The 24,107-nt window shown below is 48.1% G+C and overlaps 2 protein-coding genes across 2 annotated transcripts; both read left to right on the forward strand.

Annotated features, from left to right (window-relative positions):
- Positions 1-12,685: 12,685 nt before the first annotated feature.
- Positions 12,686-13,048, forward strand: LOC147991265 (uncharacterized). The gene has a single exon (XM_087538593.1). The coding sequence runs from the start codon at positions 12,686-12,688 to the stop codon at positions 13,046-13,048; it is 363 nt and encodes a 120-aa protein (XP_087394719.1).
- A 4,650-nt stretch (positions 13,049-17,698) lies between these two features.
- Positions 17,699-20,103, forward strand: LOC147991266 (uncharacterized). Its single transcript, XM_087538594.1, has 2 exons — positions 17,699-18,305; positions 20,075-20,103. Exons 1-2 carry the CDS (start codon positions 17,699-17,701, stop codon positions 20,101-20,103), a joined length of 636 nt encoding a protein of 211 aa, XP_087394720.1.
- The last annotated feature ends 4,004 nt before the right edge of the window (positions 20,104-24,107 follow it).

The following is a 24,107-nucleotide window of genomic DNA, read 5'->3' on the forward strand; positions in this document are numbered from 1 at the left end:
TTTCCACCTCCGCTGATTTCAGCATTGAAAATACTTCAGGAATAGTTTTCACCATCCCCTGCCTATTGTAGTTCATCACAAAACTCTTGTAGCTAGGTGGGAGAGACTGAAGGATTCTGTCAATGACTGCCTCGTCCGGGAGGTTAATGTCCAGCTGGGACAAGCGATTGTGCAACCCAGACATTTTGAGTATGTGCTCACTCACAGAACTATTTTCCTCCATCTTAAAACTGTAGAACTTCTCGGAGACTTCATATCACTCGACCCGGGCATGAGCTTGGAAAACCATTTTTAGCTCTTCGAACATCTCATATGCTCTGTGTCGCTCAAAATGCTTTTGGAGCCCCGGTTCTAAGCTGTAAAGCATGGCGCACTGAACGAGGGAGTAATCATCAGCACATGACTGCCAAGCGTTCATAACGTCTTGGTTCTCTGGGATGGGTGCATCACCTAGCGGTGCTTCTAGGACATATGCTTTCCTGGCAGCTATGAGGATGATCCTCAAGTTCCGGACCCAGTCCGTATAGTTGCTGCCATCATCTTTCAGCTTGGTTTTCTCTAGGAACGCGTTGAAGTTGAGGTTGACATGAGCGTTGGCCATTTGATCTACAAGACATTTTGCAAAAGGTTTTTAGACTAAGTTCATGATAATTAAGTTCATCTAATCAAATTATTTAATGAACTCCCACTCAGACAGACATCCCTCTAGTCATCTAAGTGATACATGATCCGAGTCAACTAGGCCATGTCCGATCATCACGTGAGACGGACTAGTCATCATCGGTGAACATCTTCATGTTGATCATATCTTCTATACGACTCATGTTCGACCTTTCGGTCTTCCGTGTTCCGAGGCCATGTCTGTACATGCTAGGCTCGTCAAGTCAACCTAAGTGTATTGCATGTGTAAATCTGGCTTACACCCGTTGTATTCGAATGCTAGAATCTATCACACCCGATCATCACGTGGTGCTTCGAAACAACAAACATTCGCAACGGTGCACAGTTAGGGGGGGACACTTTCTTGAAATTATTATGAGGGATCATCTTATTTAAGCTACTGTCGTTCTAAGCAAATAAGATGTAAAACATGATAAACATCACATGCAATCAAATAGTGACATGATATGGCCAATATCATTTTTCTCCTTTTGATCTCCATCTTCGGGGCGCCATGATCATCGTCGTCACCGGCATGACACCATGATCTCCATCATCATGATCTCCATCATCGTGTCTTCATGAAGTTGTCTCATCATCTATTACTTCTACTACTATGGCTAACGGTTTAGCAATAAAGCAAATTAATTACATGACGTTTATGTTGACACGTAGGTCATAAATAAATTAAGACAACTCCTATGGCTCCTGCCGGTTGTCATACTCATCGACATGCAAGTCGTGATTCCTATTACAAGAACATGATCAATCTCATACATCACATATATCATTCATCACATCCTTTTGGCCATATCACATCACATGGCACATGCTGCAAAAACAAGTTAGACATCCTCTAATTGTTGTTGCAAGTTTTTACATGGCTGCTATAGGTTTCTAGCAAGAACGTTTCTTACCTACGCCAAAACCACAACGTGATATGCCAATTTCTATTTACCCTTCATAAGGAACCTTTTCATCGAATCCGATCCGACTAAAGTGGGAGAGACAGACACCCGCTAGCCACCTTATGCAACTAGTGCATGTCAGTCGGTGGAACCAGTCTCACGTAAGCATACGTGTAAGGTCGGTCCGGGCCGCTTCATCCCACGATGCCGCCGAATCAAGATAAGACTAGTAACGGCAAGCAAATTGACAAAATCGACGCCCACAACAACTTGTGTTCTACTCGTGCATAGAAACTACGCATAGACCTAGCTCATGATGCCACTGTTCGGGAACGTAGCAGAATTTTAAAATTTTCTACGCATCACCAAGATCAATCTATGGAGTCATCTAGCAACGAGGGAGAGGGGAGTGCATCTACATACCCTTGTAGATCGCGAGCGGAAGCGTTCAAGAGAACGGGGTTGATGGAGTCGTACTTGTCGTGATCCAAATCACCGATGACCGAGCGCCGAAAGGACGGCACCTCCGCGTTCAACACACGTACGGTTGGGAAGAAGTCTCCTCCTTCTTGATCCAGCAAGGGAAGGAGAGGTTGATGGAGATCCAGTAGCACGACGGCGTGGTGATGGAAGCAGCGGTGATCTCGGTAGGGCTTCGCCAAGCTCCAACGAGAGAGAGAGAGAGGTGTTACGAGGGGAGAGGGAGGCGCCAGGAACTTGGGTATGGCTGCCCTCCCTCCCCCTACTATATATAGGGCCCCTAGGGGGGACGCCGACCCTAGGAGATGGGATCTCCAAGGGGGGGTGGCGGCCAAGGGGGACTTGCCCCCCAAGCCAAGTGGGGCGCCCCCACCCCTAGGGTTTCCTACCCTAGGTGCAGGGGAGGCCCATGGGGGGCGCACCAGCCCACCAGGGGCTGGTTCCCCTCCCACTTCAGCCCATGGGGCCCTCTGGGATAGGTGGCCCCACCCGGTGGACCCCCGGGACCCTTCCGGTGGTCCCGGTACAATACCGATTACCCCCGAAACTTTCCCGATGGCCGAAACTGGACTTCCTATATATAAATATTCACCTCCGGACCATTCCAGAACTCCTCGTGACGTCCGGGATCTCATCCGGGACTCCAAACAACTTTCGGGTTACCGCATACTAATATCTTTACAACCCTAGCGTCACCGAACCTTAAGTGTGTAGACCCTACGGGTTCGGGAGACACGCAGACATGACCGAGACGACTCTCCGGTCAATAACCAACATCGGAATCTGGATACCCATGTTGGCTCCCACATGTTCCACGATGATCTCATCGGATGAACCACGATGTCGAGAATTCAATCAATCCCGTATTCAATTCCCTTTGTCAATCGGTACGTTACTTGCCCGAGATTCGATCGTCGGTATCCCAATACCTCGTTCAATCTCGTTACCAGCAAGTCACTTTACTCGTACCGTAATGCATGATCCCATGACCAAACACTTGGTCACACTGAGCTCATTATGATGATGCATTACCGAGTGGGCCCAGAGATACCTCTCCGTCATACGGAGTGACAAATCCCAGTCTCGATCCATGTCAACCCAACAGATACTTTCGGGGATACCTGTAGTATACCTTTATAGTCACCCAGTTACGTTGTGACGTTTGGTACACCCAAAGCACTCCTACATCATCCGGGAGTTACATGATCTCATGGTCTAAGGAAATGATACTTGACATTGGAAAAGCTCTAGCAATCGAACTACACGATCTTGTGCTATGCTTAGGATTGGGTCTTGTCCATCACATCATTCTCCTAATGATGTGATCCCGTTATCAATGACATGCAATGTCCATAGTCAGGAAACCATGACTATCTATTGATAAACGAGCTAGTTAACTAGAGGCTCACTAGGGACATGTTGTGGTCTATGTATTCACACATGTATTACAATTTCCGGATAACACAATTATAGCATGAACAATAGACAATTACCATGAACAAGGAAATATAATAATAACCATTTTATTATTGCCTCTAGGGCATATTTCCAACAGAATGCTGGTGCCATGTTTCAGCGTTGCATGCAGAAGTGTCTCCTCAAGCAACTTGGCAGAAACGACCACGTCTATGTGGACGATGTTGTGGTGAAGACGGAGAGGCGCGGAACGCTGCAAGAAGACCTCAAGGAGACCTTTGAAAACTTGCGCCGATTTCAGATCAAGCTCAACCCAGAGAAATGCGCCTTTGGAGTACCAGCCGGCCAGCTTCTTGGCTTCCTGATCTCAGAGCGCGGCATAGAATGCAACCCTGTGAAGATCAAGGCTATCGAGAGGATGGAGGTGCCTGCTACCTCTTGAGCTTGCGTTTGTTTTCCCCGAAGAGGAAAGGATGATGTAGCAGAGTAGCGTAAGTATTTCCCTCAGTTTTTGAGAACCAAGGTATCAATCCAGTAGGAGGCCACGCACAAGTCCCTCGTACCTACACAACACAAAGAGCTCAACGCAACCAACGCAATTAGGGGTTGTCAATCCCTTCACGGTCACTTACAGAAGTGAGATCCGATAGATAATATTTTTGGTATTTTTGATATAAAGATGCAAAATGAAAAGTAAAAGGCAAAGTAAAAACAAAACAAGATTAAAGTGATGGAGATTGATATGATGAGAATAGACTCGGGGGCCATAGGTTTCACTAGTGGCTTCTCTCAAGAGCATAAGTTTTCTACGGTGGGTGAACAAATTACTGTTGAGCAATTGACAGAATTGAGCATAGTTATGAGAATATCTAGGCATGATCATGTATATAGGCATCACGTCTGTGACAAGTAGATCGAAACGATTCTGCATCTACTACTATTACTCCACTCATCGACCGCTATCCAACATGCATCTAGAGTATTAAGTTAAAAACAGAGTAATGCTTTAAGCAAGATGACATGATGTAGAGAGATAAATTAATGCAATATGAAATAAACCCCATCTTGTTATCCTCAATGGCAACGATACAATATGTGTCTTGCTGCCCCTTCTGTCACTGGGAAAGAACACCGCAAGATCGAACCCAAAGCTAAGCACTTCTCCCATGGCAAGAACTACCAATCTAGTTGGCCAAACCAAACGGATGATTCGAAGAGACTTGCAAAGATAACCAATCATACATAAAAGAATTCAGAGAAGATTCAAATATTGTTCATAGATAGACTTGATCATAAACCCACAATTCACCGGTCTCAACAAACACACCGCAAAAGAAGAAGATTACATCGAACAGATCTCCACAAGAGAGGGGGAGAACATTCTATTGAGATCCAAAAAGAGAGAAGAAGCAAGGTCTGAGGTAAACTACTCACACTTCATAGGAGGGGCTATGATGATGTAGAAGCCCTCCATGATGACGGCCCTCTCCGACGGAGCTCCGGAACAGGCCCCAAGACGGGATCTCGTGGATACAGAAAGTTGCGGTGGTGGAATTAGGTTTTTGGCTCCTTTTTTGATCGTTTGGGGGTACGTGGGTATATATAGGAGGAAGGAGTACGTCGGTGGAGCACCGAGGGGCCCACGAGGCAGGGGGCGCGCCCTGTAGGGGGGGCGCCCCCTACCCTTGTGACCGCCTCCGGTACTTCTTGGAGTAGGGTCCAAGTCTCCCGGGTCTTATCCGAGAAGAAAATCACGTTCCAAAAAGGATTTTTCTGTTTGGACTCCGTTTGATATTCTGTTTCTTCGAAACATTGAAATAGGCAAAAAACAACAATTCTGGGCTGGGCCTCCGGTTAATAGGTTAGTCCCAAAAATAATATAAAAGTGGAAAATAAAGCCCAATATAGTCCAAAACAGTAGATAATATAGCATGGAGCAATAAAAAATTATAGATACGTTGGAGACATATCAGGCATCCCCAAGCTTAATTCCTGCTCGTCCTCGAGTAGGTAAATGATAAAAAGAGAATTTTGATGCGGAGTGCTACTTGGCATAATTTCAATGCAAAATTTCTTAATTGTGGTATGAATATTCAGATTAGAAAGATTCAAGACAAAAGTTCATATTGACATAAAGAATAATAACACTTCAAGCAAACTAACAAAGCAATTATGTTTTCTCAAAGTAATATGGCCAAAGAAAGTTCATCCCTACAAAATCATATAGTTTAGTCATGCTCCATTTTCGTCACACAAGAATGCTCTCGTCATGCACAACCCCGATGATATAGCACTATGGGTGGAATAGAATATAATGATGGGGGTTGTGTGGAGAAGACAAAAAAGGAGAAAGTCTCACATCAACGAGGCTAATCAATGGGCTAGGGAGATGCCCATCGATTGATGTTAATGCGAGGAGTAGGGATTGCCATGCAACGGATGCACTAGAGCTATAAATGTATGAAAGCTCAACAAAAGAAACTAAGTGGGTGTGCATCCAACTTGCTTGCTCATGAAGACCTAGGGCACTTGAGGAGGCCCATTGTTGGAATATACAAGCCAAGTTCTATAATGAAAAATTCCCACTAGTATATGAAAGTGATAACTCAAGAGACTATCTATATGAAGAACATGGTGCTACTTTGAAGCACAATATATGAGACTCGCTATATCATGGTGCTAATTTGAAGCACAAGTGTGGAAAAAAGGATAGTAACATTGCCCCTTTTGTTTGGGCCTTCTTTTTTCTTTGGCCTTTATCTTTTTTTGGGACAATGCTCTATTGAATGATGATCATCACACTTCTATTTATTTACAACTCGATACTAGAATAAAGTATGACTCTATATGAATGGCTCCGGTGGTGTACCGGGGTATGCAATGAATCAAGAGTGACAAGTATGAAAAATTATGAACGGTGGCTTTGCCACAAATACTATGTAAACTACATGATCATGCTAAGCAATATGACAATGATGGATGTGTCATGATAAACTGGATGGTGGAAAGTTGCATGGCAATATATCTCGGAATGGCTATGGAAATGCCATAATAGGTAGGTATGGTGGCTGTTTTGAGGAAGATATAAGGAGGTTTATGTGTGAAAGAGCATATCATATCACGGGGTTTGGATGCACCGGTGAAGTTTGCACCAACTCTCAATGTGAGAAAGGGCAATGCACGGTACCGTAGAGGCTAGCAATGATGGAAGGGCGAGAGTGCGTATAATCCATGGACTCAACATTAGTCATAAAGAACTCATATACTTATTGCAAAAATCTACAAGCCATCAAAAACCAAAGTATTATGCGCATGCTCCTAGGGGGATAGATTGGTAGGAAAAGACCATCGCTCGTCCCCGAACGCCACTCATAAGGAGGACAATCAAATAACACCTCATGTTTCAAATTTGTTGCATAATGTTAACCATATGTGCATGCTATGGGACTTGCAAACTTTAACTCAAGCACTTCTCAAATTCACAATTACTCTACTAGCATGACTTTGATATTACTACCTCCATATCTCAAAACAATTATCAATCATCCAACTTTTCTTAGTATTCAACGCACTCAAAAGAAAGTTTCACAAATCTTGAATACCAAGCAAGTTATTATTAAGCAAATTACCATGCTATTACGACTCTCAAAATAATTTAAGTGAAGCATGAGAGATCATAGTTTCTTTAAAACAAAACACCACCGTGCTCTAAAAGATCTAAGTGAAGCACATAGAGCAAAATTTCAACGCTCAGAAGATATAAGTGAAGCACATAGAGCAAAACTACATAGCTCAAAAGATATAAGTGAAGCACATAGAGTATTCTATCAAATTTTAATTCATAGATGACTCTCTCAAAAGGTGTTTACAGAAAGGATGATTGTGGCACACTAACAAACAAAGACACAAATAATACAAGACGCTCCAAGCAAAACACATATCATGTTGGTGAATAAAAATATAGCTCCAAGTAAATTACCGATGGAAGTGGACAAAAGAGGGGATGCCTTCCGGGGCATCCCCAAGCTTTGACTTTTTGGTGTCCTTGCATTATCTTGGGGGTGACATGGGCATCCCCAAGATTAGGCTCTTGCCACTCCTTGTTCCATAATCCATCAAAAGAACTCACCCAAAACTTGAAAACTTCACAACACAAAACTCAATAGAAATCTCGTGAGCTCCGATAGAGAAAGAAAACATAAAACCACTTCAAGGTACTGTAATGAACTCATTCTTTATTTATTTTGGTGTTAAACCTACTGTATTCCAACTTCTCTCTGGATTATAAACTATTTTACTAACCATAGATTCATCAAAATAAGCAAACAACACACGAAAAACAGAATCTGTCAAAAACAGAACAGTCTGTAGTAATCTGTAACTAACGCAAACTTCTGGAACTCAAAAAAATATACCAAAATTAGACGACCTAGATAATTTGTTTATTGATCAGAAGCAATTGGAATCAGTATTTTATCACTTTCTGATGATTTTCAGTAATTTGGGCACTGAACGCAAAGTTTCTGGAAATTACAGCAAGATCAAATAACTATCATCCAAGAAGATCCAATAGGTCTAGCTTGGCACAAACACTAATTAAAACACAAAACCACATCCAAACAGAGGGTAGATGGGTTATTTATTCCCTAACAGAAGAAAAACACACAAAAAACAAAAAATAAAATTGAGTTGCCTCCCAATAAGCGCTATCGTTTAACGCCCCTAGCTAGGCATAAAAGCGAGGATAGATCTAGGTATTGCCATCTTTGGAAGGCAATCCATAAGTGGCTCTCATGATGGTTTCATATGGCAATTTTATTTTCTTTCTTGGAAAGTGTTCCATGCCCTTTTTTAAGGGAAATTGGAATCTAATATTCCCTTCCTTCATATCAATAATCGCACCAACCGTTCTAAGGAAAGGTCTACCAAGAATAATAGGGAAGAAGGATTGCAATCTATATCAAGAACAATGAAATCTACGGGCACATAATTCCTATTTGCAACAATAATAACATCGTTAATCCTTCCCATAGGTTTCTTAATAGTAGAATCTGCGAGATGTAAGTTTAAAGAGCAATCATCAAGATCGCGGAAATCTAGCAAATCACACAAAGTTTTGGGGATAGTGGAGACACTAGCACCCAAATCACACAAAGCATAAAACTCATGATCTTTAATTTTAATTTTGATAGTTGGTTCTCACTCATCATAGAGTTTTCTAGGGATAGAGACTTTCAACTCAAGTTTTTCTTCATAAGATTGCATCAAGGCATCAACAATATGTTCGGTGAAGGCTTTCTTTTGACTATAAGCATGCGGAGAGTTTAGCACGGATTGCAACAAGGAAATACAATCAATCAAAGAGCAACTTTCATAATTAAATTCCTTGAAATCCAATATAGTGGGTTTAGCAACATCTAAATTTTTATTTCTTTCAATCCCACTTTCATCAATTTCATCATAAAGATCTAAATACTCCGAATTTTTGGAACGCCTTCTAGGTAAAGGAAGATCATATTCAGTTTCATCAAGATTCATATTTCAAAACAAAGATTTGATAGGGGACACATCAATAACTTTTAGATCTTCATCTTGATTTTCATAGGTATTGGAAGAACACGCTTTAATAAAGGCATCTTTTGAAGCACGCATCCTAGCGGTTCTTTCCTTGCACTCATCAATGGAAATTCTCATAGCTTTGAGAGACTCATTGATATCATGCTTAGGAGGAATAGATCTAAGCTTTAAAGAATCAATCTCAAGAGAAATTCTATCAACGTTCCTAGCCAAATCATCAACTTTAAGCACTTTCTCTTCAAGCAACAACAACAACAACAACAACAACAACAACAAAGCCTTTAGTCCCAAACAAGTTGGGGTAAGATAGAGGTGAAACCCATAAGATCTCGCAACCAACTCATGGCTCTGGCACATGGATAGCAAGCTTCCACGCACCCCTGTCCATAGCTAGCTCTTTGGTGATACTCCAATCCTTCAGGTCTCTTTTAACGGACTCCTCCCATGTCAAATTCGGTCTACCCCGCCCTCTCTTGACATTCTCCGCACGCTTTAGCCGTCCACTATGCACCGGAGCTTCTGGAGGCCTGCGCTGAATATGCCCAAACCATCTCAGACGATGTTGGACAATCTTCTCTTCAATTGGTGCTACCCCAACTCTATCTCGTATATCATCATTCCGGACTCGATCCTTCCTCGTGTGGCCACACATCCATCTCAACATACGCATCTCCGCCACACCTAACTGTTGAACATGTCGCCTTTTAGTCGGCCAAGCACTTTCTCTTCAAGCAAAGCATTAAGATTCTTTTGTGAATTCATAAAATCTTTAACACTATTCTCAAATTCAGAGGGCATCTTATTATAATTTCCATAAGAGTTGTTGTAGGAATTTCCATAATTATTAGAAGGATTACTAGGATATGGCCTAGGATTAAAATTCCCTCTATAAGCGTTGTTACCAAAATTATTCCTACCAACAAAATTCACATCCATAGATTCATTGTTATTCTCAATCAAAGTAGACAAAGGCATATCATTAGGATCAGAAGAAACACTCTTAGTAGCAAATAATTTCATAAGTTCATCCATCTTTCCACTCAAAATATTGATTTCTTCTATCGCATGCACTTTTTTATTAGAAGGTCTTTCAGTATGCCATTGAGAATAATTAACCATAATATTATCTAGGAGTTTAGTAGCATCTCCTAAAGTGATTTCCATAAAAGTGCCTCCCACGGCCGAATCTAAAAGATTTCTAGAAGCAAAATTCAATCTGGCATAAATTTTTTGTATAATCATCCATAAATTTAAACCATGAGTAGGGCAATTACGTATCATTAATTTCATTCTCTCCCAAGCTTGTGCAACATGTTCATGATCAAGTTGCTTAAAATTCATAATATCGTTTCTAAGAGAGATGATCTTAGCGGGAGGAAAATACTTAGAGATAAAAGCATCTTTGCACTTGTTCCAAGAATCAATACTATTTTTAGGCAAAGACGAAAACCAAGCTTTAGCACGATCTCTAAGCGAAAAAGGAAATAGCTTCAATTTAATGACATCATTATTGACATTTTTTTCTTTTGCATATCACATAAATCAATGAAGCTATTCAGATGAGTAGCGGCATCTTCACTAGGAAGGCCGGTGAATTGATCTTTCATAACAAGATTCAATAAAGCAGTATTGATTTCACAAGATTCAGTATTGGCAAGAGGAGCAATAGGAGTGCTAAGAAAATCATTATTGTTGGTATTGGTGAAGTCACACAATTTGGTAGTATCTTGAGCCATCGCGACAAACAAGCAATCCAACACACGAGCAAACAAAAGGCAAGCGAGAAAAAGGCAAACGGAGAAGGAGAAGGGGAAGGAGAAAGAGAGGGCGAATAAAACGGCAAGGGTGAAGTGGGGGAGAGGAAAACGAGAGGCAAATGGCAACTAATGTAATGCGGGAGATAGGGATTGTGATGGGTACTTGGTATGTTGACTTTTTGCGTAGACTCCCCGGCAACGGCGCCAGAAATTCTTCTTGCTACCTCTTGAGCTTGCGTTGGTTTTCTCCGAAGAGGAAAGGATGATGCAGCAGAGTAGTGTAAGTATTTCCCTCAGTTTTTGAGAACCAAGGTATCAATCTAGTAGGAGGCCACGCGCAAGTCCCTCGTACCTACACAACACAAAGAGCTCAACGCAACCAACGCGATTAGGGGTTGTCAATCCCTTCACGGTCACTTACGAAAGTGAGATCCGATAGATAATATTTTTGGTATTTTTGATATAAAGATGCAAAGTGAAAAGTAAAAGGCAAAGTAAAAACAAAACAAGATTAAAGTGATGGAGATTGATATGATGAGAATAGACCCGGGGGCCATAGGTTTCACTAGTGGCTTCTCTCAAGAGCATAAGTTTTCTACGGTGGGTGAACAAATTACTGTTGAGCAATTGACAGAATTGAGCATAGTTATGAGAATATCTAGGCATGATCATGTATATAGGCATCACGTCCGTGACAAGTAGATCGAAACGATTATGCATCTACTACTATTACTCCACTCATCGACCGCTATCCAACATGCATCTAGAGTATTAAGTTAAAAATAGAGTAACGCTTTAAGCAAGATGACATGATGTAGAGAGATAAATTCATGCAATATGAAATAAACCCCATCTTGTTATCCTCGATGGCAACGATACAATACGTGTCTTGCTGCCCCTTCTGTCATTGGGAAAGAACACCGCAAGATCAAACCCAAAGCTAAGCACTTCTCCCATGGCAAGAACTACCAATCTAGTTGGCCAAACCAAACGGATAATTCGAAGAGACTTGCAAAGATAACCAATCATACATAAAAGAATTCAGAGAAAATTCAAATATTGTTCATAGATAGACTTGATCATAAACCCACAATTCATCAGTCTCAACAAACACACCGCAAAAGAAGAAGATTACATCGAATAGATCTCCACAAGAGAGGGGGAGAACATTGTATTGAGATCCAAAAAGAGAGAAGAAGCCATCTAGCTAATAACTATGGACCCGAAGGTCTGAGATAAACTACTCACACTTCATTGGAGGGGCTATGATGATGTAGAAGCCCTCCGTGATGACGGCCCTCTCCGGCTGATCTCCGGAACAGGCCCCAAGATGGGATCTCGTGGATACAGAAAGTTGCGGCGGTGGAATTAGGTTTTTGGCTCCTTTTTTGATCGTTTGGGGGTATGTGGGTATATATAGGAGGAAGGAGTACGTCGGTGGAGCACCGAGGGGCCCACGAGGCAGGGGGCGCGCCCTGTAGGGGGGGGGCGCCCCTACCCTCGTGACCGCCTCCGGTACTTCTTGGAGTAGGGTCCAAGTCTCCTGGGTCTTATCCGAGAAGAAAATCACGTTCCAAAAAGGATTTTTCTGACTCCGTTTGATATTATGTTTCTTCGAAACACTGAAATAGGCAAAAAACAGCAATTCTGGGCTGGGCCTCCGGTTAATAGGTTAGTCCCAAAAATAATATAAAAGTGGAAAATAAAGCCCAATATAGTCCAAAACAGTAGATAATATAGCATGGAGCAATCAAAAATTATAGATACGTTGGAGACGTATCAGTGCCCACCCGACTGCTGGACGTGCAAAAATTCATTGGCTGCTTGGCATCCATCAGCCGTTTCATCAGTTGGCTGGGCGAGAAGGCTCTTCCCCTGTACCAGCTCATGAAGAAGACCACCTTTTTCGAGTGGAACGACAAGGCAGATGAAGCCTTTCTCCAGCTCAAGAAGATGCTGACCACTCCGCCTGTCCTGGCGCCTCTGACTGCTAAGGAGCCCATGCTTCTCTACATCACCGCCACCAGCCGGGTGGTCAGCACAGTCATAGTTGTGGAACGCAAGGAAGAGGGCAAAGCACTACCAATCCAGAGGCCAGTGTATTACCTGATTGAAGTGTTGTCCGCCTCCAAGCAGAACTACCCGCATTATCAAAAAATGTGCTACGACGTGCACTTCGCCGCCAAGAAGCTGAAGCCATACTTCCAAGAGCACCCAATCACTATTGTCTGCACTGCTCCTCTTGCCTAGATTATTGACAACCGAGATGCTTCGGGCCGAGTGGCCAAATGGGCCATAGATTTGGCCCCCTACACCATCTACTACCAGCCTCGCACCGCCGTCAAGTCACAAGCTTTGGCCGACTTCCTCGTCGACTGGGCCGAGACCCAGTACCTGCTGCCAGTGCCGGACTCCACCCATTGGCGGATGCACTTTGATGGTTCCAAGATGTGCACCGGTTTGGGAGCCGGTGTAACACCCCGGATGTAACTTTCCCAATTTGTACTCCAACTCTTGCCGTTTCCGGCGTTAAGTTATTTTATTTTCTCGGGTTCGGGTCTTTGTCTCCGTGTGTTGTTATCATTGTCACGCATCTCATATCATGTCATCATGTGCATTGCATTTGCATACATGTTCGTCTCATGCATTCGAGCATTTTTCCCGTTGTCCGTTTTGCATTCCGGCGCTTCGTCCTCCTCCGGTGGTCATTTCTACCTTTCTTTCGTGTGTGGGGATTAAACATTTCCGGATTGGACCGAGACTTGCCAAGCGGCCTTGGTTTACTACCGGTAGACCGCCTATCAAGTTTCGTACCATTTGGACTTCGTTTGATACTCGAACGGTTAACCGAGGGACCGAAAAGGCCTTATGTGTGTTGCAGCCCAACACCCCTCCAATTTGGCCCAAAACCCACCTAATTCTGCTCCATCATCTAGAGCGTTCGATCACGATCGCGTGGCCGAAAACCGCACCTCATTTGGAGTCTCCTAGCTCCCTCTATGCCTATAAATAGGTCCTCCTCGAAAATCTTGGATCCCCCTCCCCGAAACCCTAAAAATCCACCTCGCGCCGCGCCGGACGTGTCCGTTCCGGCCGGACACGCCGCCGCCGCCCGCCCGCGCCTATCAGACGCGGCCACGTGTCCACGCCGCCGCCTCCCACCGCGCGGCCCGGGAAGCCCAAGGCCGGCCCCCACGGGCCCAGTCGCCGCCGCCCGCACCCGCGTCGCCCCGCCGTCGTCTCCTCCCGAGCCGGCGCCGCGCCGCGCCGCCTCCGCCGCGAGCGCCGCCGCCCGCCATCACCGCCGTCCGCCAACGCCGCGGCCGTGCCGCCCTTGCCTCCCCGCGCAGGGCCCGACCGCTCCCTCGCCTCGGCCTCTCCCTCCCACTCCGGCGCCGCCCTGCGCCCTCCTCCGGCGAGCTTCGGATCCGGCCGGCTACAGTGCCCCGACCGCGCCTTGATTTCCGCGCCGGGTCAAACCCTAGATCTCGGGGTGATTTTTTTCGTCTAAGTCCCTAAAAATTCCAGATCCAAGTGCTCCTGTTCATAGCCCCGTAACTTTGCATCCGTAGCTCCGATTCATGCATATAGCATATCAAAATGTTCATCTCAGAAAATACATCATTTCATTCCATTGCATCATTTTCATTTGAGTTCATCTTGATGCCCGAAATGCTGTTAGAAGAGGGCTACTTGAGATAATTGTCAGATCTGTTACTCCATTTAGGTTTTTGTCATTTTTGCCATGATTAATGTGTGCATGATATGCCCTGATGCTCTACATATGTTTTGTTAAGCGTTTTGTCATCTTTCCAGAGGTGCAACCCATGTATTTTTGTTATGAGTGTGGTGACTAGTGCAAGCTTGCAAAGTGGTGCACTTAGTAATTCTGTTTTCAGGGACTTAGCATTTCCACTAAGTCCTTGATCTGTTTATCTCATGTTGCCATATGTTCATGTTGTTTCCTAGTGATCCGTGCCTCTTTTGAGGATGATCAGTAAGGATGTTTTGTTAATCTTGTGGTTCTCTATCCATCCATGTCTTTGTTTACAATTATGGAGCACCCTAGCTTGAGTCAATCGAGCTCTACTTGTGCTACTTTGTGAATCTGGGCAGATTGTCAACTTGTTTGCAATTTTGCCGATGATGTTGTAGTTGATCCGTGCATGCTATGCTATTGTTCTTGCCATGTCTATCTTGCATTTTGAGTGTTCTTGATATATGTATGCTTGTCTTGCCATGACTTGCTCCATAGTGAGTGCATCGAGCTCGTAAACATGCCCACTTGAGATATGTTTCAGCATGTGCCAGTTTTCACTAAGTCTGAAAACTGATTATGTTTTTGCTATGTTCATATACTTGCAATTGTATTTTCTGATCCCTTTTGGCTCAAGGTCACTAAGGGACTTTTGTTAAGCTATTTGATTAGCTCCATGCCATGTTTTACTTTGCCATGTTCAGGTCCTGTAGCATGTAGTTTTGTTGCTCCGAAGAGTGCTACCTGATTTGAGATTCCAGACAAGTGTTAATTTCACTAAGTCTGAGATCTGTTTGCCATATGCATTTTTGCCATGCTTGTTTGAACCTGTTAATGGATGAATTGGCCGTAGCTCAGTGCTAGACTTTTGTTAAGCATCTCGAATGCATCCCTGCCATATATTTTGTTGTCATGTTTGGGTGCTGTAGCATGTTCATCTCGCTGCATTTAGATGGCTACTTGCTGTAAATCGCAGACCGGTGTCATATTTGAATCGCTTGCCATTTCCAAACCGTAACTCCGATTCCGGCGTTCTTTATATCGTTTTCAAGCGATTTCATCTCATCTTTCCAGTGGCACACTTGGATTTCCAAGTTGAGGCCAGGTTCTTGCATTTCCTATCACATCTTGCATTTTGCATCCCGCATCGCATCCCGCATAGCATATCATCATTGCATCATATTGTTTGTCCTTGCATGTGGTTGATTGTGTCCTTGTTGCATGTTTGTCTTGTTTGGGTAGAGCCGGGAGACGAGTTCGCCATCAAGGAGCCCGTTGAGTTTGCTTTCGAGGATCCAGTCAACTCTGACAACTGTGCAGGCAAGATGATCATATCCTCGAAATCACTACTATCTTTGCTATGCTAGTTTGCTCACTCTTTTGCTATGCCAATGCTACGATGCCTACCAATTGCTTTCAAGCCTCCCAAAATTCCCATGTCAAACCTCTAACCCACCATGTCCTAGCAAACCGTTGATTGGCTATGTTACCGCTTTGCTCAACCCCTCTTATAGCGTTGCTAGTTGCAGGTGAAGATTGGAGGCCGTTCCTTGTTGGAACATTTATTTACTTGTTGGGATATCATTATACTGCTATGTTATCTTAATGCATCTATATACTTGGTAAAGGGTGGAAGGCTCGGCCTCTCGCCTAGTGTTTTGTTCCACTCTTGCCGCCCTAGTTTCCGTCATATCGGTGTTATGTTCCCGGATTATGCGTTCCTTACGCGGTTGGGTTATAATGGGAACCCCTTGATAGTTCGCCTTGATTAAAGCTTTTCCAGCAATGCCCAACCTTGGTTTTACCATTCGCCACCTAGCCTCTTTTTCCCTTGGGTTTCCGGAGCCCGAGGGTCATCTTATTTAACCCCCCCGGGCCAGTGCTCCTCTGAGTGTTGGTCCGACCGAGTAGACTGCGGGGCCACCTCAGAGCAACTTGAGGTTTGGTTTTACTCATAGGATGTCTCATCTGAGTGTGCCCTGAGAACGAGATATGTGCAGCTCCTATCGGGATTTGTTGGCACATTCGGGCAGTGTTGCTGGATTTGTTTTAACCTGTCGAAGTGTCTTGAAGAACCGAGATACCGAGTCTGATCGGAACGTCTTGGGAGGAGGTCTATTCCTTCGTTGACCGTGAGAGCTTGTCATGGGCTAAGTTGGGACTCCCCTGCAGGGATTTGAACTTTCGAAAGCCGTGCCCGCGGTTATGGGCAGATGGGAATTTGTTAATGTTCGGTTGTAGATAACTTGAACCTTAACTTAATTAAAATGCATCAACCGCGTGTGTTACCGTGATGGTCTCTTTCGGCGGAGTCCGGGAACTGGACACGGTGTTGGAGTAATGTTTGCGCAGGTTGTTCTCTAGTTTCTTGCTCGCACTTTGCCTCCTCTTCTCTCTCTCTTTTGCGAATAAGTTAGCCACCATATTTTTCTAGTCGCTTGCTGCAGCTCCACATATTTACCTTGCCTTACCTATAAGCTTAAATAGTCTTGATCGCGAGGGTGCGAGATTGCTGAGTCCCTGTGGCTCACAGATTACTATTACACCAGATGCAGGGCCTGATGATTCCGCTCCAGGAGACGCGTTTGAGCTCAAGTGGGAGTTCGACGAAGACTCTCAATGTTACTATGTTTCCTTTCCTGATGATCAGTAGTGGTGCCCAGTTGGGGGTGAACGGGACCGTTGTCGCATGTTGGGTTATCTTTTATTTTGGCGCCGTAGTCGGGCCATGAGTGTTTGGATGATGTAATGTTATTTATGTACTTGATTGACGTGGCGAGTGTAAGCCAACTATGTTATCTCCCCTTTATGATTTATATTACATGGGATGTTGTGAAGATTGCCTAACTTGCGACATATGCCTTCAATGCGATTATGCCTCTAAGTCGTGCCTCGACACGTGGGAGATATAGTCGTATCGAGGGTGTTACAGCCGGCATCGTCCTCACCTCTCGAAAAGGTGACAAGCTCAAATATGTGCCGCAAATCCACTTTGCCGCCTCCAACAACGTTGCTGAATACGAAGCACTCATTCACGGGCTCCGGCTTGCCAAGGAACTCGGCATTCGCCGGATCCTGTGTTATGGAGACTGTGACTTGGTGGTCCAGCAGTCGTCAGGCGACTGGACGCCAAAGATGCAAACATGGCAAGCTACCGCTTCCTCGTCCAGAAACTCAGTGGATACTTTGAAGGGTGTGAGTTCCTACATGTGCCAAGAAATGACAATGAGCAAGCAGATGCCTTGGCACGAATCGGCTCCACCCGACAAGCAATACCAGCCGGCGTCACCCTGCAACGCCTCCTTAAGCCGTCTGTCAAGCCATTGCCAGAGTCAGATTCCATCTTCGTGTCCGCTCCTCCTGAAGCAGTTGGATCCGACTTGAGGACCTTGGCAACCGGTGCGGGGAATTCAGCAGGTAGCCCGGGGACTGCGGCTGCCGCACCCGGCCCGGGGACTGCAACAGTCGGCCCGGGGACTTCATCAATTCAGCAAGCGGCAGCTGACTCCAACCCGCCGCCTCCCGGCCCAACCGTCCTCGTGCAAGTTGTAGTCCTGGCAGTCGAAGAAATAGCAGCACCTTCATGGGCACATCCCATCCTCAACTTTCTGGTGAACAAAGAGCTACCGACTGATGAGATCTCGGCCCAACAAGTCCAACGCCGGGCAGCAGTGTACACCATTGTCAATAGAGAACTTGTGAGGCGCAGTGTCACTGGTGTGTACCAGCGCTGCGTAGAGCTAGAGCAAGGTCAATCAATCCTCAAATATATCCACCAAGGCGAGTGTGGCAACCACGCGGCTTCAAGAGCACTTGTTGCCAAAGCTTTCTGCCATGGGTTTTTCTGGCCGACTGCCCTAGAAGACGCCAAAAATTTGGTCCAGAAATGCAAAGGGTGCCAGAAGTTCCGCTCCAAGCCACATCAACCGGCTTCTGCACTCAAGACCATCCCCATTGCTTGGACCTTCGATGTCTGGGGGCTGGATATGGTAGGACCATTCAAGACACACGCTGCGGCATGACCCATCTGCTTGTCGCGGTGGACAAGTTCACCAAGTGGATAGAAGCAAAACCCAAGAAGTTGAATGGCCCTATTGCTGTGACTTTTATCGTCGACATCACCATCCGATATGGCATACCACACAGCATCATCATCGACAATGGCACAAACTTTGCCAAAGGCGCCTTGGCCCGTTTCTGCGTGACGCAGGGCATCCAACTGGACTTAGCGTCCGTCGCCCATCCGCAGTCAAACGGCCAAGTGGAGCGAGCAAATGGCCTCATTTTGTCCGACATCAAGCCCCGACTGGTCGAGCCTCTGGAGCGCTCGGCCGGCTGTTGGCTTCACGAGCTATCGCTGTCCTTTGGAGCCTGCGCACAACTCCGAACAAGTCAACCGGCTTCACACCCTTCTTCCTCGTCTACGGTGCCGAAGCCGTCATCCCGACGGACATAGAATTCGACTCCCCTCAAGTCACCATGTACACCAAAGCGGAGGCAAAAGAAGCACGAGAAGATAGCGTCGATCTATTGGAAGAGGGCCGGCTGCTGGCACTCAGCCGATCCACCATCTACCAACAGAGTCTACGCCGATACTACAACCGAAAGTCAAGCCAAGATCCTTCCAAGAGGGAGACCTTGTGCTCTGGCTGATCCAGCGAACAGCCAGCCAGCACAAGCTCTCAGCACCTTGGGAAGGCCCCTTCATCATCAGCAAGGTGTTGGGCAACGACTCCTACTACCTGATCGATGCTCAAAAGCCTCGAGCATGCAAAAGAGACGACTCCGGCAAGGAGACGGAACGACCATGGAATGCAAACCTCCTCCGAAGGTTTTACAGTTAATGCGGTATGTACCAAGCCAACTTTTGTATTAAGTATGAAGACTCTGGGTCCCCCGAGAAGAAGCTCGGGAACTGCCCTCCTTTATCTATATGATAAGTATTATGCCTATGAATGTGTTAGTCCGCCTGGCACTGGGTTCGAGCAGTCGACCCGGGGGCTCGCCGCCTTGTACTATGTAATGCTTCCAGCAGCCGAACAAGTAATGTGTTGGCACTTCAGCCCTCTCCTGCCAAAGTCGTAGCTTGCAGAGCGGCTACCCGATAGGCAGGAGTCAAAGGCAGGAAAGGGTGCCCACATGAGAAATGGCTAAGGACCCAAAAGCATGTGCATAGTTCAAGCCGGCTCCCCGCCTTGCCGACCGGCTGCCGCGCAGCCGGCCGGCCGGCTTCTACTTAATTTTCTAAACGCTCTAGTCGGCTGAGTACTTGCCTTCCCAAAGTGGCTAAGTACTTGACCCAGCCACAGTCCACAGAGCGGCTGTCTGGCTGGCAAGACGACAACTGAGGGAGGGCGGTAAAAGAAAAAGGCCAAGGCGCAAAAAGCAAGAAGAGATAGAACTCAGCAAAAATATTTACATAACAAAAGGCCCTTGGCCAACATTCAACAGAAGTTTGAAATACACCCCGTGGGTGGAATTGTGCGAAGCTAATAAAGTTTGTCGAGACTGATAAGCAGGTAAAAACAAAGATAAATTGGCAGCCTAGGGAGTAGCAGACGGGTTCGGCGGAACGGTGGAGTCGGTGGTGCCGGTTGGTAGAGCGGCCGACTGGTCAGTCTCCGCTTGGTTGCCTTCAGCAGAAGTCGGCTCGCTCTGGCATGGCTCGTTGCTGGAGGCGCGGTCGAGCTGAGGTTGGCCGTCCGCTTCGACCTCTGGCGCTTCCTCCCCCTCGTCGTCTTCTCCCTCATCGTTGGAGTCGATCACTTCGACCGAGTCCTTGCCATCCTCCGGGTTCAGCCTGAACCACTCTGGTGGCACCTCGGCACCATTCTCAGCCAGCTCCGGGACGAAGACGTTGGTGTTGGTGTACTCGGCGATCGCCGCCACCCGCTTGGCGAGATCACGCTCCACCGCCACCAGCTCCTCCTGGGCCTCCTGTCGAAACATGGTCAACTGGGCTAGATCTAGCCCAGGGTACCACGCCTTGACGAACTACAGGGCCCGGCGTGCGCCAGCCCGGGCCGAGGAGCCCTTCCAAGCCTCAAGACGGCCGGCCGCCACTTCCGGCCAGTTGGTGGTCCGGCTGGGAGTGCGCGGAGTCGGCATGTCTAGCCACAGGGCGGAGATCGCCTGGGCCTCGACGCGCTGAAGGCGGCGCAACATCCGATGAGCCGGCCGAAGGCGGGCCTAGATGCCGAGGAGCTGCTTACTAAGGGACCGGGGGGCGTCGGCGGCAATCTGCGCTCCTTCTGCCCTCCGCTCCTCGTGATAGGCCTCAATGGCCTAGTTGGCGGCGCCGGAGTGGCCAGGGAAGAAGTCTGCTCAATCAGAAAGCAAAAGAGCCAAAGTTAGAAGACAAGAAGCCGGTTCAGTCAAGCAACCGGCAGCTCGAAGAAAGAAAAAGGAGGGAAGCTTACCGTCAACTATGTCTTCGATCTCGCCGAAGCCGGCAGTCAGCATGGCCTCCTTATCAGTCTAAGCGGAGCGCTCGGTCTCGAACTCAGCAAGGAGACTGGACTCCTTCGCCTCCGCCTCTTTCTGAGCTGTCTTGAGAAGCTCCGCCTGCTCCGCCAGTTGCGTAGCCAGCCGGTCACGCTCTTCGGCCAGCTTGCTGCACTCCACCTCCTTGGCGCGCAAGGTAGTGTCGGCTTCACCAAGCTGCTGCTGCAGAGCAGCGTTGGCCTCTGCAAGAAGGGAGAAAGAAAAAGGCGTCAGCAATCAACGAAGAAGAAGAACAATTGCCGGGAGATCCGGCCCGACTGCTCAGCAGTCGGCCCGAATCTCACGGACTACAGCCCGCGGGTGCGCCAGCACGCCCCCACAGAGAAAGTAAAGAAGGATTTACTCCAGCTCTCCGACAAGTCGACGGCCCGTCGGTCCAGCTCTCGGACGTTAGAGTTGAAGGCGACTGCGTTGAGGTTGTAATAGTCCTATAAAGAAGATAGCAGATGAAGTCAGTACTCGGAGCTCGCCAAATAAAGCTCCGAGCCGCCTGCTCAGCAGCCGGCCCGAAGCTTGGGGACTACACCCAGTGGGTGCGCTGGCGCGCTCCCACAGAGAAGTACAAGAAATACAAGAGTCAAATATGAAGAAGCATACCCGGATGGCCGCTCGCGACTCCAGGAATGCCTGGTTGCACCGCTTCAGGGCGTCGGCTTCGGCTCGAATTTTGCCTTGGACGTCCAGGATCGCCTGGTTCAAAGGACCCGTCCCGCCTCCTCGCACCCAGTCGGCGGGTGCGGCGCTGGTTGCCTCGGCGTACGGGATCGAGGCGCTCGCGACACAGACTTCCAGCGGGCGCGGCGCCAAGGCCGCTTTCACAAACCGGCAGCGCGATGGTGTGCGGACCTCAGGAGTTGGGCCCGTCACCATCTCGCTTTAGGCTGGTGGTGCTGGCGGGTCGGCCGTCTACTTGTCCTGCACTCCCTCGGATGGCGGTGCTGGAGGCACGACTACCTCCGACATGATGATGTCGCCGCCTTCACTCTCCATGACTGGGTGATTGTCGCTGGCACCCCCAGTCGGCACCACAAACTCCGGCAGTGGCGGCGCAGAGTTCAGGGGGACGACGAAGAGCGGCTCCTGGCGGCGTGCGGTTTCTTCAAGCCGCTTCTTCGCGGCGGCATCGGCCTCGGCCTCCGCCAATTTCATCAGCGCGTCTGCCTCCGCCTTCTCCCGGTGGGCGGCCTCCTGCTCCTCACGCACCTCACGCACGTTTCGCTCCCGCGCCTCCTGGAGGTCGGCTGCAGGATCGATTCGCCGGCTGGTGGTGGAGGCCTCCGCCGACCCGATAACGGAGGCGGCGGCTGACTTTTGGAGCGAGAGCGGAGCCCTAAATCAAGAAGACAAGGTGAAGAGGCTCAGATAAAATCAACAAGAAAGGAAGGCACAAGAAAAAGATACTTACGCCGACACCATGGGAGGCGCCTTCGGGAGTTTTTGGAACTTGGCCGCCTTCGCGGCGGCTTCCTTCCACCTAGTCGCGGCGGTAGGATTCTTGGGCTTCTTTGGCACGCTGCCGAACAAGGCGGCGCCCTGTTTACGCTTTCACGTACCGCCTAGGGAAGATAGCTCGGCGGAGGGGCCCGCGTCCGCCTTGTCGGCGCCTCGTGAAGGGCACGGCTGCTCCTCCTCCTCGAAGTCGTCCGGCCATGACTCGACGCCGACCCCCTCTTCGGAGCCGCCTACTCCATAGACGCCGCCTGTGGCATCGTCTTCCAAGGCGGCCTCCCCCAAGTCAGGGTCGTCCATGTCGCTTACAGCTCGGTCCGGTAGGTAGGGGCCGCCCGCCCCCATGATGGCGGCCGTCGCCTCGGACATGTAGATCTGTTTCAAAAGAGCAAGAGGCCGGCTGGTCGAATCAACAAGACGGAATCAAGATAAAGCACGAAAGAGGGAAAAGGTTGAAAAGCTTACGACAGGCGGCGGATCCGCGCGGGAGTACGACTGCTTGCTGAACTGCCAGGACCTGTCCAGCTTGAGGTCGTAGATCTCGTTCACCAAGTTTGCCACCTCGGCCGCCGGCATCTCCTTGGTACTCAGCCGGCACGGGTCGCGGTGCCCGCTCATCCGGCATATCAAGTGAGGCCGGCCTTGGAGCAGGAGAACCCGGCGCGCGACAAAGGCGACCAGCAAGTCAGATGCTTTGAGGCCTTCGGCTTCGACCAGTGCCCAGAGTCGATTGATGGCAGTGGCGCCGTCTGGTGACACCGGCTTCGGCTTGTAGCCCCAGTTGGCCCGAGGCTCAACCGGTGGTCCGGCTTCGAAGGCCGGCAGGTTGAGGAAGTCGACGGCCGGGTCAATGTTCTCCACATAGAAGTAAGATTGTTGCCACATCTTGACCACCTGTGGCAGCTTGATGGAGGGGAAGGCGTTCCTTGGAGACGGACGGTGCACGCCGACGAAGGCACCGCACTGAGCAGCCACCTCCCGGACTGAGGTGCCCAACTTGGTATAGAAAAATGCTCCCCACAACTCGATGGTGGGGAGGATGCCGAGGTAGCGTTCGCACATCGTGACGAAGGCGGATATAAGCATCACAGTGTTGGGCGTGATGTGGTGAGGTTGGAGATGGTAGAAGTCGAGGAATGAGCAGAGGAAGCCGCTCGCCGGCAGGCCGAAGCCACGGATGAAGTGCGAGCAGAAGACGACCCGCTCGCCCTCTCCCGGCGCCGGCGAAATCTCCCCCTCGGGAGGCACGCGCTCCTTCACATAGCTAGCGCCGGGAAGGCGCCATGTGTCGTGAAGGAAGGCGATGTGGTCGTCGTTGACGTTTGACCCGTCCCAGTCTCCTCCCCGCTCGCGCGCCATGAAGAGCTCGATGAGGCAAATGGAGCGGCGGGGGAGTGGAGGATCGAAGCAGGGCCGAGAAGGGCTCGGGGCGGAAGAGCTCGACGGAAACGGGCGACGGCAGCACTCCGGTGGAGCTCGAGGGCGCTGCGGCGAGAGGAGGAAGAAAGAGGCAACAATGGGGAAGGAGGACGCGCGTGCTTCACCACTTCCCCTCCTCCCCCTACTTATAGCCGTCGGGCTATGAAGCCGAGGGGGCGG

This window comes from Triticum urartu, chromosome 1A (genome assembly GCF_056163025.1).
Source record: "Triticum urartu cultivar PI428250 chromosome 1A, HENAU_Tu73, whole genome shotgun sequence".
Classification (NCBI taxonomy): domain Eukaryota; kingdom Viridiplantae; phylum Streptophyta; class Magnoliopsida; order Poales; family Poaceae; genus Triticum; species Triticum urartu.

Excerpts from the sequence above, each read along its gene's own strand:
- LOC147991265 (XM_087538593.1), top strand. The coding sequence starts at position 12,686 with ATGAAGAAGACCACCTTTTTCGAGTGGAACGACAAGGCAGATGAAGCC.
- LOC147991266 (XM_087538594.1), top strand. The coding sequence starts at position 17,699 with ATGGCAAGCTACCGCTTCCTCGTCCAGAAACTCAGTGGATACTTTGAA. Across the intron at positions 18,306-20,074 it reads CTGCGTAGAGCTAGAGCAAG|GTAAAAACAAAGATAAATTG; the intron begins GTCAATCAATCC and ends ACTGATAAGCAG.